Below are 15,975 nucleotides of genomic sequence, written 5' to 3'. Positions count from 1 at the left end.
TCATATCACAATGTCTAGTAAATAAAAAATATTACTTATTGTTTTAACATATTTTAAGCTTCCATTATAACACCTAACCAACTGATTTGAGGTAAGAACTTAAGAAATAATAGCCCTTGAGAAATCTGAATATAATAAAATCCTTTGTAGCTGATGTTTTTACTTCTAAAACTCATGTTAAACATTCTTATTTTTAGGTCCTATCTGAATTTTTTATTATTTATCAACTTTATTAATATCATTTTCATTCAGATTTCTTAATATCTTTCACTAATTTGATATTTCATCCTCCATTTAAAAAAATTTTAAAAAGTGAGAAAGCCCTGACCCACATGGTCCAGTGGTTAGAGCATCAGTCTGGGTTATTCCCCATCAGGGGCTCATACCTGGATTGCAGGCACGTGCAGGAGGCAACTAATTGATGTGTCTCCCTCACACTGATGTGTTTGTTTGTTTGTTTTTTTATGTCTCTCCACACCCCCCCCCCCCAATCCTCATCCTTTCCACTCTCTAAAACTAATGGGGAAAAACATCCTGGGTGAGGATTAACAAACAAAAACAAAACAAAACAAAAGAGTAGGAAAAGTAATTAAGCAATCAAAATTAGATGTAAAGGGAGAACTTTCTCTTATGCATAAGCTTTATAGATCAGGCAACACATTTATAGAGCTACAGGTCAAATCTCTTTTATTCCCACACAAATATGCTTGTGTATTTGATCAACTCGTGTTCTAGCACCAGAACTACAAGTCAGCATGCAGTCAGCTTTGAACCTGGCCAGTTGTGGGTTAATCCTGGTATAAAATGCATAAAGCTAAGATTATTGAACATGCCAACTTTACCTGAAATATCAAAGAAGTAGGGCATACTCTCTGCATTGAAGGAGAATACTCCAAAATCACTTACTTACATAATCCCTCATTTTCTATTAATTCTATAACTCTGGATACACTTGAAGTCACACTTGATTGGCTTTCAAGTCCTCCTTGGAATTAAATATAATGTTTATACATTAATTAATCATAACTGACTTTGACCTTCAGTACTGACTTCTACTTACTACTACTACATGACTTTTGTTATAAGAGCTATATGTCCTTTGAGTATGAGTAAATGGAAGTTGCCTGCACATTATAACTCACAGGATCCCAAAGTCCCACCTATCCCACTGAGCTGCTGTAGAGTCTAAAATCCTCATTATCAGAGTAACTCTTTGGGGCTGTCATGGGATCTCCAGAGCCCCACTGTCTAGGGAGGGAAACTCCCTAAGGTACTGGACTCATTCACATGTTAGATCAGATTTATCAGATTAGAGTCTACCCAATATAATGAAAAGAGCAGTGGGGTTTGAAGTGAAAAGACTGAACAGGCCATTTAATCTTTCTGAAATTGAGATTAATCCCCTGTAAAAATAATAATAATGATAACAATAATAATAATACCTACTAGATTAGCTGGCAAGATTTAGGATCAAATTCTCTATAGATTATAAAAATGTTAGTGTTAAAAATAAGACTAAAGACAATCATTAAAATAAATTTTACAATTATTGCCATCTTGAAAAGCAGGCAACTGAATTCAAATGATAATGTGTCACATTTCCCCTTTCAGTTAAACCTCTTTAGATTTGCAATTGCCTTAATTTGCTCTTTCTGTAGATTCAGGTGACCCCCTTTGGAAATGGACAGATAATTCCTTGTGCAAGTGGCAAGATGACTTTTTATACAATTTTCTTAAAGGCCAATAATTCTACCTATGTTATTCTTGCTAAACAATAACTGAGAAAAGAAAAATCACTGGAAATGCTTTTATATTCTAAATTCCTTATTTTAAAAGGAACCTTTATTTCCTGAAGAGAAATCAATCCTGTGATTATATATCCTGTGTCAAAATTTCTTGTCACGAGCATGCAATCTGCTTTTCTTGCACTGCCTTGAATACATATTCTAAGAGAACTATAAAGTATAAAGCTTGTCTGTTGCATTAATTCTGATTAGTCTAAAATGCATGTTAAATATCTAGGAAAATTGGTTTTATAAAACCACACACTGCAAGCTTTATTTAATGCCTTTAAAACAAAGTGGTAATTTTTAACACCTGTCACAAATCTAATGTTCAGTTATGTACAGTTAAAATAAATCATGGTCAGTTTTGGACATAATTATCATGTTTGTAAATTATTAAATTAAATATGAATTAAAGATTAATATTCGACTTATAAGATTAAGTCCCCCAATAGGTCTAAGTAGTTGTTTTAAAATTAAAAGTAGGTTTTAAAAAATTCCTCATATATGGGTTCATACAAATATTTTATTAGTGAATAGCTATAGTCAAAATCATATCCACACTACTACTAAATAGAATACTGAAGAAAAAAATCCTGAGATTCAAATTTTCATCTCTCTGAGATCATTTAACCAAAGACACATATTCATACTAATCAATACTGAAAAATACACTGTTTTTAATCTTGGGACAATCAAAATTTTTATTTGACACAAAGTTTTTTATCTTCTCAAATACTGCTCCTAAATATGTATTCACATTGTAAGAAGTCAGTTAAATGAAAGGCTCTCCACTATATTTTCATCTCTCCTCACCCTATTCTCCATATTTATTATTTGTTTGTTTTGAATACCTAATTATACAAGCCAAGTGGAAATTTCCCCAGCCCACTTCTGCCTTCCTTCCTGTAGGCTGTTGGCAGGGCTGTAAGCCCCGGGCACTTCAGCCCTGTGGAGAAGCATGAGCTAGGCCTTTATAGCTACTTTAACCTTTGACTAGTCTAAATATCTTTCAATTCCTCGCATGAAGCTTGAAGGACTCAGGAATCACACATTACAAAGCAAACTTTGGGATTCTTTAGGTCATCTGTCTTTCCTCCCACTGTTACACATTCAGACTTGAGTTAAAAGAGTCTTTTCTTCTTGGAGGCATTTTTATGGAACTAAAGAAAGTATTAGTAATGATGAGAAGCTTTAGAAAATTTGGATTTCAATTATCCTAGCTGTATGCTATTTTATTACTTACTAATAATAATCATAATACTCACGCATGCTAATGTCATGGTAAGTGCTTTACTCGCATTAATTTAACTTGCCTTCACTTCAATCCTATGAGGATGTACTATGATTTCCCCATTTTTATTTATTTATTTTCAATATTTTTATTGATTTTTTTAGATAGAGAAAGTTGAGAGGAAGAGAAAAACATTGATGTAACAGCAAAACATTGATCGGCTGACTCCTGCACACCCCCTACAAAGAATGGATGCAGCCTGCAATCTGGGCATGTGCCCTGACTAGGAATTGAACCAGTAACATTCAGTGCATGGACACACCCAACCAAATGAGCCACACCGGCCAAGGCTTTCCCATTTTATAGAAGAAGAAAGTGAAGCTTAAAGAGGGTAAGCAAGTGATTTGCTTCTATTATATAAACCAAGAGGACTATGACTTGAACCCAGATCTCTTGGACTCCAAAACCTATGTCCTTAACCCCTATTCTATATGGTTACATGTATACTTCAGAGTGTGATCATTACTAAATAGAGGAATTATTAAGGCCTTAAAAAGAAATTCATTAAGTTATTGGCAACCAAGACTCTAATGTTTACCTAATTCCATATATTTTATGGGATTTATTTTATATACATATAAATTTTACATATATAACATGTAGTTAGATCTCTATCTCCATACCTCCTCTCAGGGTAACCAGCCTGGAATATATCCTTTTTCTATGCTCCTACTACTATCCTGATAGTAGTCTTATAGATAATAGGCTTTCAGGTTAGTTGTTTTCATAAAAATTTGATCATCCTATAACATTATCTTCACAGATCTTTTTTCAAGTGAAAATATTAGGAAGTATGGATCAGGTAAATGAATGATTTTTTATTTCCTCAGTATTTACTAGCACATTAAAACGGCCTTGATTTAAGGTAAACCACTCAAATCCTAATCTGTATATTTCAAAGGTTTCAATACGTTGCCATCATATTTTGACAATAAAGACTTTGTCATACCAAAGCAGGCCTACCCCTGACTTTACCACTGACCAGATGAGTTCAAGAGCAGTGGGCCTTTGGAGGAATCCAGCTGTCTGCCAAGCTAAGACAATCCTGTTAAAGAATCAAATATTATGCTCTGCACATAGCAGAGATCCTCACTGTCCCAAGATTGGCTTTAAAAGTTAAGGACCATCTTTTATGTCAAGAAAATCATTAATTACTCACTATTAATCACTCACCTTTGGACCTGGTAATCCAGGCAACCCAGGATTTCCATGTGGTCCTGGTATGCCCTGCAAATAGTAAAAGAGTCAGATCATGTTTAGAATAAATCCAGATATAAATAACAGGCAGTGTTTATTCTAACATTCAAATAGTATTATATACTATAATTTCATTAAAATGAATATTTCAGTTTTTTACAAAGTCTGTTAGATTTTCTGAGAACTTGGATATTTTCGTCTGAGCTATACTAATTATAGAGTAGAAGTGTCCTTTCTATCTTTTGCTTCAGAACATTGCCTTGAGGTGTTTACCTGCCTCAGGTACCTCCCCTATCTCCAATCATATTGCTTAGTGCTATTTTTAAAAGCCCTGCAGAGTAAGAAGCCTAAAAATAACAAAGTTCAATTGTTTTATTACTCATCTCTCAACACATGTTAACTCTTTGTGCACTTAGGCTTTTGCTTATCCTATCTAATAAAATAATAATATGCAAATTAGCTGTCACTCCATCACAAAGATGATGGTGCCCATAGCCACAAGATGGCGGTGCCCAGTCCCCTCAGCCCCGCCACTGAAGTGTCCAGGCCTACTGGCCAGGCAGGTGGTGGGGGAGGCGGGAGAGGGGGCGAGATGTGTGCTGATTAGTTCTAGGATTGTGAATTCTTTGAAAAGAGACTGTTCTAAATATTACCAATGTAGTACTTAGCACATATTAACCATTCAATGAATGTTTGCTCATTTGAATTTAATAATTGCTTCTATTTACTGACTACATACTATGTGCAAGTAACTGTGTTAACACTTTATATTTCTTATTTCTAATTCTTACAACAACCCTGCAAGGAGGTTAATTTCACTCGTCCTTACAAATGAGGAAACTTAACCAGCAAGTAAATGAACTAAGATTCGCTCCACAAAGCCTTCCAGATCTCTAGGCCCCCTATATTCATTTGGGTTTGCTATCCAAGAAGAGCCATACCTCTACTTTAACACATAATATATAGTTAATAATTATTTATTTATCTGTCTTTTCAATTCTGAATTAATAAGAGCATTGAAGAATTTCTGTCAGCAATGCAAATATTGAAGTTATATGTATAAGATTAACATTAAAGAAAAACAATTAGACTTCATGACACATGTCATTTGTAACCTGAAAAAAATAAATTTTGATAAAGTAGATAGAAAAATTTGTGGGGATAACAAATGAGTTATTGTAGATATCAAAGCAATGGATATACTAGTAAACTATTATTTCACAAAGCTTAGCAGCACAAAAGTGAGCCAAGACAATAACTTTAGAAAAAGTTAATATTAATGAAAGTTTGGGACTTTTAAAAACAAGGAGAACTTGTTGATCATTGCCAAATGAAATAAAAACTTGGGAAAGAAGAAATGTACAGTCACAAGTTTTAAGTTAAATAACTGAGTGGAGACAAAATTTGGAACACAAATGTAATTGTTAGCCTTGAGGAGAGAAATACAGTTCCCTCCTTAAAGGAAGGAGGATTGGACAAATAAATGGGAGGGGAAAGATGGAAATTAGGGAGGGAAAGTGCTGTATCATAAGTAAAGATGGGAATTCAGAAACTGAAGGTCATGCTGTGGGAGAACAGTCTTCGTAGTGGAGAGAGAATACAATTCTTGCAAAGATGGACTGGGTCCCTCACAGAAGTGAATCCAACGTCTCCTGACAGAGAAGGAGGAGGATGGAATGGTTTCCAGGCAGGAGACAGGAAACAGGTTTTAGAATCCATCCTGGAAGGAGTGTGATAGGTTATCAAGTGCCGAGAAATAAAAGAAACTGTAAATAACTGCTGGAGCCCAGTGAGCATTCATCTCCCCTCCTACAGACAAGAGTTTGATGTGAACATGGATAACTTAATGTAATATTTTAGGGTGATTTTTCTTAACATTGTGTGTAGGATAAAAATCAGGCTAGAAAGGAAGTGGATTTTATATGGCATTTGCATTTGTCTTTGTAACACACAGTCATGGTTCTTTTTCTGGCTCTTTGAAGAATTTCTGTCAGTAAAAGTCCACATTTATTTTTCAGTATGAAAGAAACTAATTCTAACAGAGCAATACATCTTTGGTTGGACCCGTGTAATGTCAGAAACTACCGCTGATCCTTAAGTCCGCATTTTTCCTCAAGACAGTGATTTCTCTAGTCAATAGCTCCAGGATTTTCCACTATGTAATCCAGGAATGCACTATTTTAAGGCAGCCCACCCCTCTTCGTTTCCCAAAGTAACTGAGCTCCACCTTGGACTATCAACTACAGATGAGATCACTTTGTAACTGAGAGTAACGTGGCAAGTAGCACCTGAACAGCCACTAATCTACACATTTGATCACCTTTCTTGGGCATGCGCACAGAGAATGCTTTAGCTGGGCGTTTATACTCAGATAAACAAGCTGCACGTGTTCCTAAGCGTCTCTCCAACTGGCAAAGGTATGGCTAAGTTTGAAGATCCAGGCAGGTTTCCAAGGGAAGTACATACTGTACAATAGTAGGAAAAAACGTACTGGAGAGATATTCATTCCAACAGCCTGTGGGAAGTGGAACCCATCTACTCACCCGTGGGCCTCTCTTTCCTGAGGGACCTGGGATACCTGCTGGACCAGGTGGGCCCTGGGAAAGCAAATGCCAAGATATTAGGCATAATAGACACATCTCTTCTCACGCATTTTATTAAAACTCTCAATTTAGGGCTCTTTTTCAGTCCCCAGTTACCAGCTGAGGGTGATTTCAAAGTAACATGAATCCCCTCAGCCCCAATCAGCAGGGCTGAGAGTGGAAGCTCAAGTGTCCCCTTTAATCTGGCCAGAAATGGCATCAGGAAGTCTATGACTGACGGTTACGGGCGCTGTATCTGTTTTTCTTACAGGGACCATAACTAGTAGTTTTGTGGGTGAATTTTTACCTAAATTTACTTTTACTACTGAAAGAGGAATTCAATTTAGGGTTTGGAGACCAACAATGACAGGTTTTTCCAAACACGTTTTGGAAGAAGACTTGCCTTGAGAAATTAAAGCACTGACCATTTTATGTTCCTTTAAAAGGCTTATACTAAGGACATGTGTAATGTGTTAAACTGTTATAATGAGGTACTTCTAGCATATTCGGCAATAAATCTGCCTTACACAAGCGCAGTACACCTGGAGGTCACTAATAGAGTTAACTGGTTTGTGAAACAAAGTATGGGAGCAAAAACGGATAGAATTTTTAAGTGTTCTGGGTTCTTCAAATGTGATTAAATGTATCAAATAGGAAAATTACTTCTTTGCTTTCTCATATAATGCCTTAAGTCATCTTTTTTACTTACTTTAATAATCAATTTTGGAAGAATAAATGTTAATTAGATATGGTTAGTACATATTCATCTGGTCATTCATTTCATTGTTATTGAGCACTCTGCTGAAATAGCATTATTCTTGGTGTCTATGGAGCATACACATTTTCTGTTTTATAAATATTCATTCATTATTGCAATAAAAAATAGTATGAGCTTTAAAATTAGATATATCAATGCTAAAATACTAGCTTTACCTTTAACATTAGCAAGTAGCATGACCTAATGTTTCTCTTTTTATGTAGATTTTTTCTCTTTGAAACTTCCTTCTTTTTTGATAGTACAGTTGTTTTGCAGTTTTCTAATGCGCTTTATGTATATTAAACTGTCGGTTTTCCTTTAATTTTATTTTTTCCTTTTCCTACCCCCTAACTTGATAAAAAGTCTCTCATGCAATTCATAATATAGAGGTAGAAGTATTATTTATAGTCAACCCCAAACTGAGTAAATTCTCCTTCCTGAGCCATTTCAAATAACCTAACAGCTATTATTAGATCACTAGCTTCCACCCAAAAATTTCACTTTTAAAAAAATTAAAATTCTTTTCAAATTAGTTCTGGTTCTTCTATTATAGTCAGAAGTTAAGAGCTGTTGATTTGAATTGGTATCCCCCAAAATAAGAACTAAAAAATGAAAAACTAAATGGAAAATTAAAACAAATATCTTACTTTGGTTTAGTGCCTTATCACACTACTTTGTGACAAAAGAAAATGCTATTCCATTCACATTGTAAAGGCAGTTAATATGGAATTTAATAATAGATACTGGAGAGTAAAAGTATATTTTATATTGTGATTAAAATATTTGAATTTTTTAATAAGCACTAAATAAAATAGATTTTAACTTATCTTCACAATTTTTCACTTCTAAATCTTTGAGACCAGGTTATAAATGGGCACTTTCTAGAGACCATAGAAGCAAAGTAATTTTACATGGCATGACTTTTTGGAGAAGAATAAATTATTTTCTATAAATAAAGTAACATATTAGAAAAAGCACTTTATGTTTCAGGTTATTGATTATTAAGAGAAAGCATAATTCAATTAAAAGAACAATGGCTTTGCAATTATTAAACCTAGATTCAAATTATGCCTCAATCATTTACTAGCTAAATGGCCTTGGACAAGTCAATTGCACTTTTTTAAATTTAGTTTCCTCATCCTTAAAATATTGACAATAAAAATTTACATTTCAGGGTTATTATGAGCATTAAAGATTTTTTATATAAAATACCTGTGACTATGTTTGATATATAGTAGTTAACCAGTAAACTATAGAGTATGTATGAGGCATAGCAAGTACTCAGTATTACTTCTAATATTATTATTACTAGGGTAATCTTACAGTAAGGAAAATTTATTCACTACACCAATACTTCTAAGAGATGGCAATGCCTGGTCAATTAATCTTAGAAGTTCTGCATCTAACATTCCTTGTTCTGCATGTGAAATTCCTTTTTTAATTCATTTACTCACTCAATAAACATTAGTAAGCATCAAGCTCTCCTGAAACTTACAGTCTAGATAAAAAGACACATTAACAAATAAACACATAATTATACAATTTACTTAGCTATGAAGAAGAAAAAAAAAAAGCAACCAAGTGAGAGATTGACATAATGCAACTGATTTATATTGTGGTACTAGAGAAGGCTTCTCTGAGGAAGTGATAAGTTGGACCTAAAAAATGAATAGGAGAAAATAATATTCTACAAAATATAAATAAAATGAATACAGGTATGATTAAAACAAAACAAAAAAATAGTCTTATTAAAGAACTAAAAGAAAGCGATAGTGAAAGTAAGAAAAAATGGAACAAGATGAGGTTGCTTAGGTAAGCAGGGGCCAGATCACATCTGATTGTACAGGTCATGGAAAAGAGGTATGTGGGCTTTTTAAGATTTTTTAATTGACTTTTCAGAAAGAGAAGGGAAAGGAAGAGAGGGAGAGAGAAACATTGATATGCGTGAAACATTGACCAGCTGCCTCCTGCACACCCTGACTAGGGATGGTGCCCGAAATCCAGGCATGTGACCCGACCATGAATCAAACCTGCCACCTTTCAGGGCACAGGACAATGCCCAACCAACTAAGCCACACCAGCCAGGGTATGAAAAAGAATTTTTTTATTTATTCTAAGTGCTCCATTTTTTGGACACTGAAGAGTGAAGGCAGATAAATGACATGATCTGATATATGTTTTTAAAAATCACTAGAGAATTTAAATTAAAGAAGGCAGAAAAAAAATTTTTTAAACTATCCTCCCTCCCTCAAAACCCACTGAAAACAACAAAAAAATATCAAAAGATGAAAACATCATATCCGATGAAATGAGAAAGGAACCACAACCACAAACCACAAAATATGAAGAAACATTGGTGTAAGAAAAGATGTTGAGAGATGACCAAAAACAAAAAATAAACAAAAAACCTCCTCAGACCTCAAACCTTGGACAGGCTACAGATGTCTAAAAGTACACCAGTCCTAAAAGTTCATTCCAACAATCCTTTGACTACAATGATGAGTTTTAAAGGAATGAGAAACCCACAGGAGATATAATTCATGACTCAGTAAAGACCCAGTTCCAAACAGCCAAAAGTAAAGAAGGTACAAATTAACGGGAAGAACATGTCATGTTTATGATTTACAACCAAATCTCCCAACCTCAGGAGATTTCTCGGGGGTAAAAGACAAGAGCAGAAATCATCATATTACTCCTCAGAGAGCCTGTGATACAAAGGGATTCACAACAAATTGCACATTAAATTAGGGGAGATATGTTTCTGGTAGAGGACAAACTAAATATAAGATGGTATTCAAGGCAGCAAATTTGAATCTGTGTACCACTCCACACTACTTCCTTTTGTATGTACCTATACTATTCTAAAACAAACAACAGCTCAGATAGAGTAATCTTTATTTTAAAAATTACTACTAACTAGGAAGAAACTAGAAAGGGCCCTATGCATAGATATTGAGGTGAGGGGAAGTGTGAGGACAGAAACATAAATTAAAAGTGGAGGAAAAACATTCATGGGAGGAATTGCTCTAAGCAACAGAGAAAGGGTTCAGGCATATAGTTCACTATAGATTCAAAGAATTTTGAAATGCCAATTTTCTCTAAAAAGAGAGCTCAAAGAAAAGTTACAAGAGATAAAAATAGCCCTAACCAGTTTGGCTCAGTGGATAGAGCATCGGCCTGCGGACTGAATGGTCCCAGATTAGATTCTGGTCAAAGGCATGTACACTCATTGCGTGCACATCCCTAGTAGGGAGTGTACAGGAGGCAGCTGAATTGATGTTTCTCTCTCATCGATGTTTCTAACTTTCTATCCCTCACCCTTCCTCTCTGTAAAAAAATCAACAAAATATATTTTTTAAAAAAGAGATAAAAATAAAACCAAGGTAATGAAATGTGAACCAGAAGAGCTTAAGAAAGAGCAAAAAGAGACCATCCTATATGATAAAAAGCTAATATGCAAATTGTCCCCTCAACCAGCAGTTTGACCAGGGGGCGGGGCCGGCCGGCCAATCTCTGGTGTCCCCTCCCCCCAGCCGGCCTGATCGGCCTCAAGGGGTGGGCCGGCCGGACCCCAATCATGCACGAATTCATGCACCGGGCCTCTAGTTACTGATGAAAGCCATGTCAGAAGCAATAAAAACTGATGAAATACAACTGAAAAAAAACAATAAAGGAATATGGATGCAAGATAACTGAATACACACAGAATGAAATAAGAAAGCAACAGATAAACATGATTATAGAGAAGATAATAAATACTTCCATCACAAAGGACACTCAATATACGTATAGTGGTGTGCCTGAAGAACATAGAAAAATGCAAAAGAAAAATGCTTGAAAACATAAGGGGAGACTTTTCTACAATAAAATAAAAATAATTTTCACATCAAAGTGTATCAGAAAAAAACTGACACAGAACCTAATAGGTTTATTGAACTTCAAAGACAAGAAAAGAACTACATGGGGATACAGAGGAAGAAATGGTCACCTCTGAGTAGAAAATCAGGCTGCCCTAAGACTTCACACAGCCAACATCCACGTGGAGAAATCCCTACAAAGTTCTCATTTTACCACCACTCAATCTCTCCTTAGCTTTCTAAAATCTACCTTTAGTCTTCTACACTATGCTGAAGTAGGATTCTCAAAGTTGAACTTTCCTTTAAAGTATCACTTGAATCTTGCCTTTCTTTTGCATTTTCACTGCTATCACCCTAATGTCCTAGTCTTGTAACATCAAGATAACAGAAATTTCCTGTCTGGGCACTGCTATCAGACTGAATTCCTAGTAATATGTCTGCTTAGAAGCCTACAAAATTCACCATTGAGAAGAGGAAGTTAGAATTATCAGTTTGACAATTAAAACTCTCCGCAACCTGAAATCTAGGTTGCATCTCGTAATTGTCTAACATTATTCAGCCTAGCATTGTAAAAGAGTTTGAGCTTTAGAGGCAGATAACCTGGCTCTATCAATTATTAATAATATGGTATAGGCAAGTATATTAACTTCTCGGCACTTTAATTTATTCACCTGAAAAAATGAGAATACTAACCTTACAAAGTTATTTTAAGATAAGATAATGAATGGAAAGGGTATGTAGAGTATCGGCCACAAGATAAAAACTCAATAAATGATAGCTATCATGCTCTTTTTTCCTATATAAAAATATACTAGTCCCTTTCACTTACCAAAATCATATCTATTCTTTGAAGCCTAGGTTATAACTAACTTTGTCCACAAGAACTTATCCTGAACAGCTCAGCCTTAAGTGAACTTTCATAGAGATACTCTCAAAAATATTTTTCTTACCTTTGACCATATGTACCCTACACACTTAGTTTTTATCTCTCAGTGGCATTTATCTTACTTTACTGTGAGATATAGTTATATATGTACTTCTTATAGCCCCATTATTGAAATTAAGCCCCTTCTGAGCAATGACTATGTTATACAAACTCTCTATTCCTTCTTTGCCCATAGTAGAGACTAAGGAAATATCTGTTGAGTATTATTGTTTCACTTACCAATACTGAAATGACTATTTTGGGTTTTATAGGAAAGATTAATGTTCATCTCATCATACTGACTTTTTCTGAAGAATTGTTTCCATAACCATTTGCTTAATATGACCTTCCCATTATGTTGGTAATTGTCATAGCTCAGAAGAGTTTATTTCTCTATAATAATATATTATTCAGAGTTTATTTTAAAACCTTTAAACATTCATTCGAATAGGAGTTGCTCAATACCTAACAAATCACTTCAAGTAATAACCACAGAAGAAACATAAGCTAAGCAAGTGGTATCATCTTCTCCCATTCTACATTCTGTGGTTTCTGGAACTAAACCAATGACATAAACTTTATTCTCATCAAATAAATATTTTGAGGTATATGTTAGTCTTCTTGCAATTAAAAAAATTAATTTCTGAAGACATATAGGTTGATTATTTAAGGTACAAATATGAAAGGCAAAAACAATGTTTCTAATATTATGATTTTAAATAGCTTTAAATAAGTTTCAAATTATTTTAAAAATTTTCAAATGTTCATCTGTAAATATACCTACACAACAAAAGAATTTCAGAGCTCAAAAAAATTATTTCATTGTTTTGTTTATGAAATGACTTGGCTGGATTTTCCATTGAATGGATTGATGGACTGACAAATTATTTTTTGTCTTAAGTAGATGGAGCTTTTATTAATCCACTAGAGGCCTGGTGCACGACATTTGTGCACTGGGGGCAGGGGTTCCTTTAGCCCAGCCTGTGCCCTTTCGCAGTCCGGGACCCCTCGGGGGATGTCCAACTGCTGGCTTAGGCCCGCTCCCCCCAGACATCTCTCCCCAAGGGTCCTTAGCACTGCCAAGGAGTCAGGAGAGGCTCCCCCCACTTCTGCTTCACTTGCCAGCCACAAGCCTGGCTTCTGCATTGAGCATCTACCCCCTGGTGGTCATTGCGTGTCATAGCAACTGGTCATTCCGCGTTTGGTCAATTTGCAATTTAAATGGAAATTAAAATATTACATTTAGAATGATAAGGGCTTTCTTTTTCCCAGTCAATGTTTCACTACAAAATTATCTATCTAAAACAAATTTTACACTCTGTTTTAATTCACTTGACACTGTTGTACTAAAAGGCTTTTAAATTGATGTATTTTTCTTTGGTCTACTATAACTTTTATATCCTTCTCCTAACATGACTATGCATTAAGCTTATGGTTTGGTTTTGTTTTTAAATAAAGATTGCTGGTCTATATTTAGCAGTTGAGTTTCTGGTTGAAATGCAACTGAACAAGAAAAACATATAGCTTACACCACTTTACCAGAATTAAGTAACCTTTTCAGCCTGCCAATAAAAACCACAAAGAAAGTGCAATATTTGAGCCAGGGTTGTATTCTGGTTGGATATATTATAGCAACCAAAAATCCAGTCACCGTAGCCAAGATACATTTTGGAGACAGTTCTGGTCTGTTCTGCATTGTTCAATCTATAGAATTATCTTTGAAACATATGGTAAGTTAGTACATAAGACATTAAAAAACAACAACTTACGGGAGGTCCAGTGTCCCCTTTTGGCCCTCTGAGATTCTCCATTTTGAGCATTGTATTAAGATCCTCATCGTAGTAATAGTAGTCATAAAGCTCAGTTTCATAGCTATTTTCAATGGGATAAGTAGCATCAGGATCAATTTCACTTTCCGTCCTTAGATCAAGGTGATTATCCACAGATGGCTCATCTGTCATTCTATACAAGGTTGTATTTAAAATCTGTTGCAGTTCCATGAGTTCATTAGTTTGTAGATTTGCCGTGATAGCCTTCTTACCATTAATAGCTGTACCTTGTTTTTTATGTGGAAGAATAGATGATATCTTCTCAAACAGAATCAGCCCAGTTACTCTATCATTATGTTGTGTTAAATTGCTGGACACATTTGAGAGAGAACTAAATTTCTCCTGGGTATTTATTCTTGCCTTACTGAGGAGATGATGGGTCGCTGACAGGCTTAGATTTGTCTGAGTATGTTCCTCAGTGATTATTTCTTTGTCCTGAAACCCATGGCTCTCAAGATCCATAGCAGAGACGTTCCCTGGGTGGAGAAAAGTCAGCGGAGATCTTGATGTCTGGTGTTCTTGTTGTTTATATGCCATTGCAGATTCATTGTTGATAATATTTGGAGTGTTTGTGCCTTTGGTAAGTGTGTCTCCTGACAGTATATGTCTACCAAATGGTTTAGGTAAGGCAGCGTTTTCTAGTATCTTAGCGGGTACGATAGTTGTATGAAGAAGGCTTGTCCCAGGGCGGCACTGCTGTTTCACATATCTGCAATAGTTGGCAAATGCTTCTGCAGTAGGAATAATATCCAACTGACATACTATTCCTTCAAAATGGACAGAATCATTGTTCATACTTCCTAAGGTGAACACACTGTTAGAATCAAATGTCTGAACTTCCAAAAGAGTCTCTCTGCTAAAAGATTTCTTTCCACACTCCACGAACATCGAGACCAGTTGGTTTCGAATAGTGATGGCAAATGAGTGCCATCGCTCATCATGGACACGATAGTTGAAAAATATAGACTGCTTTCCTCCAAGGTGTACCACTACTTTCTTAGGTAATAATTGAACTCCTAATTGCAGTCTATTTTTATTTCTAATGCTGAAGAGAAATGCATTGTTTACTTTATGTGACTGTAACCCAATTAATATTGTAAATGGCTGTTCCAAGTGGACTGGTAAAATTTTCCTGAGAGGTGACTCAATGTAAGCATCATTTGTTAAAATGACACCTGATTCTGTTATATGGACTCCCTGAGGTAGTGGTGTAGATGATGATGGTGTAGCAGTCACTGATGATGAGTGTCTTACATCTTTGCCTCCAAGGCCTAGTTGATGAAGAATATCTATGCCTGGAAATTAAAGAGAGAGAAAGAGAAAGAAAGAATCTTATTCTTATGCATTCATGTGTTCATATAAATGTTTGAGTATGAGAAAATCTTCCTTGTCTATATCAGTAGTAATCCCTAAAATAAGCATCCTCTATCCATAACTAATTTCCAGGTAATGAGAGATACAAGAGGGTGAGTAAAACATTATATTCTACTAGAGGCCTGGTGCACAAAATTCATGCATGAATAGGGTCCCTAGGCCTGGCCAGCGATCAGGTCCAATTGGGGCCTTCCGGCTGCCGGCCGGGGCCTTCCTTTGTTTTGCGCCGCCCCCTGGTGGTCAGCATATGTCATAGCGAGCAACTGAACTCCTGGTCTCCTGGTCGAACTCCCAATGGGACACTTTGCATATTAGCCTTTTCTATATATGGGTAATTTGAAAAATGCACATACACACATATGCAAACATACATCTC

At 35.4% G+C, this 15,975-nt stretch overlaps 1 protein-coding gene across 1 annotated transcript in view; it reads right to left on the bottom strand.

The window, feature by feature from the left end:
* Positions 1-15,975, bottom strand: part of COL24A1 (collagen type XXIV alpha 1 chain) — a 314,245-nt gene that overhangs the window by 266,202 nt on the left and 32,068 nt on the right. The window contains exons 3-5 of the mRNA XM_059688981.1: positions 14,166-15,520; positions 6,819-6,872; positions 4,252-4,305 (exon numbers count right to left, since the gene is read on the bottom strand). Of these exons, the coding sequence (XP_059544964.1) occupies positions 4,252-4,305; positions 6,819-6,872; positions 14,166-15,520 (1,463 nt within the window). The remainder of the gene's footprint in view (positions 1-4,251; positions 4,306-6,818; positions 6,873-14,165; positions 15,521-15,975) is intronic.

This window comes from Myotis daubentonii, chromosome 3 (genome assembly GCF_963259705.1).
Source record: "Myotis daubentonii chromosome 3, mMyoDau2.1, whole genome shotgun sequence".
NCBI lineage: Eukaryota > Metazoa > Chordata > Mammalia > Chiroptera > Vespertilionidae > Myotis > Myotis daubentonii.
Note: the sequence above shows the minus strand (reverse complement) of the source record. Positions and strands in the feature narration are given on the sequence as shown.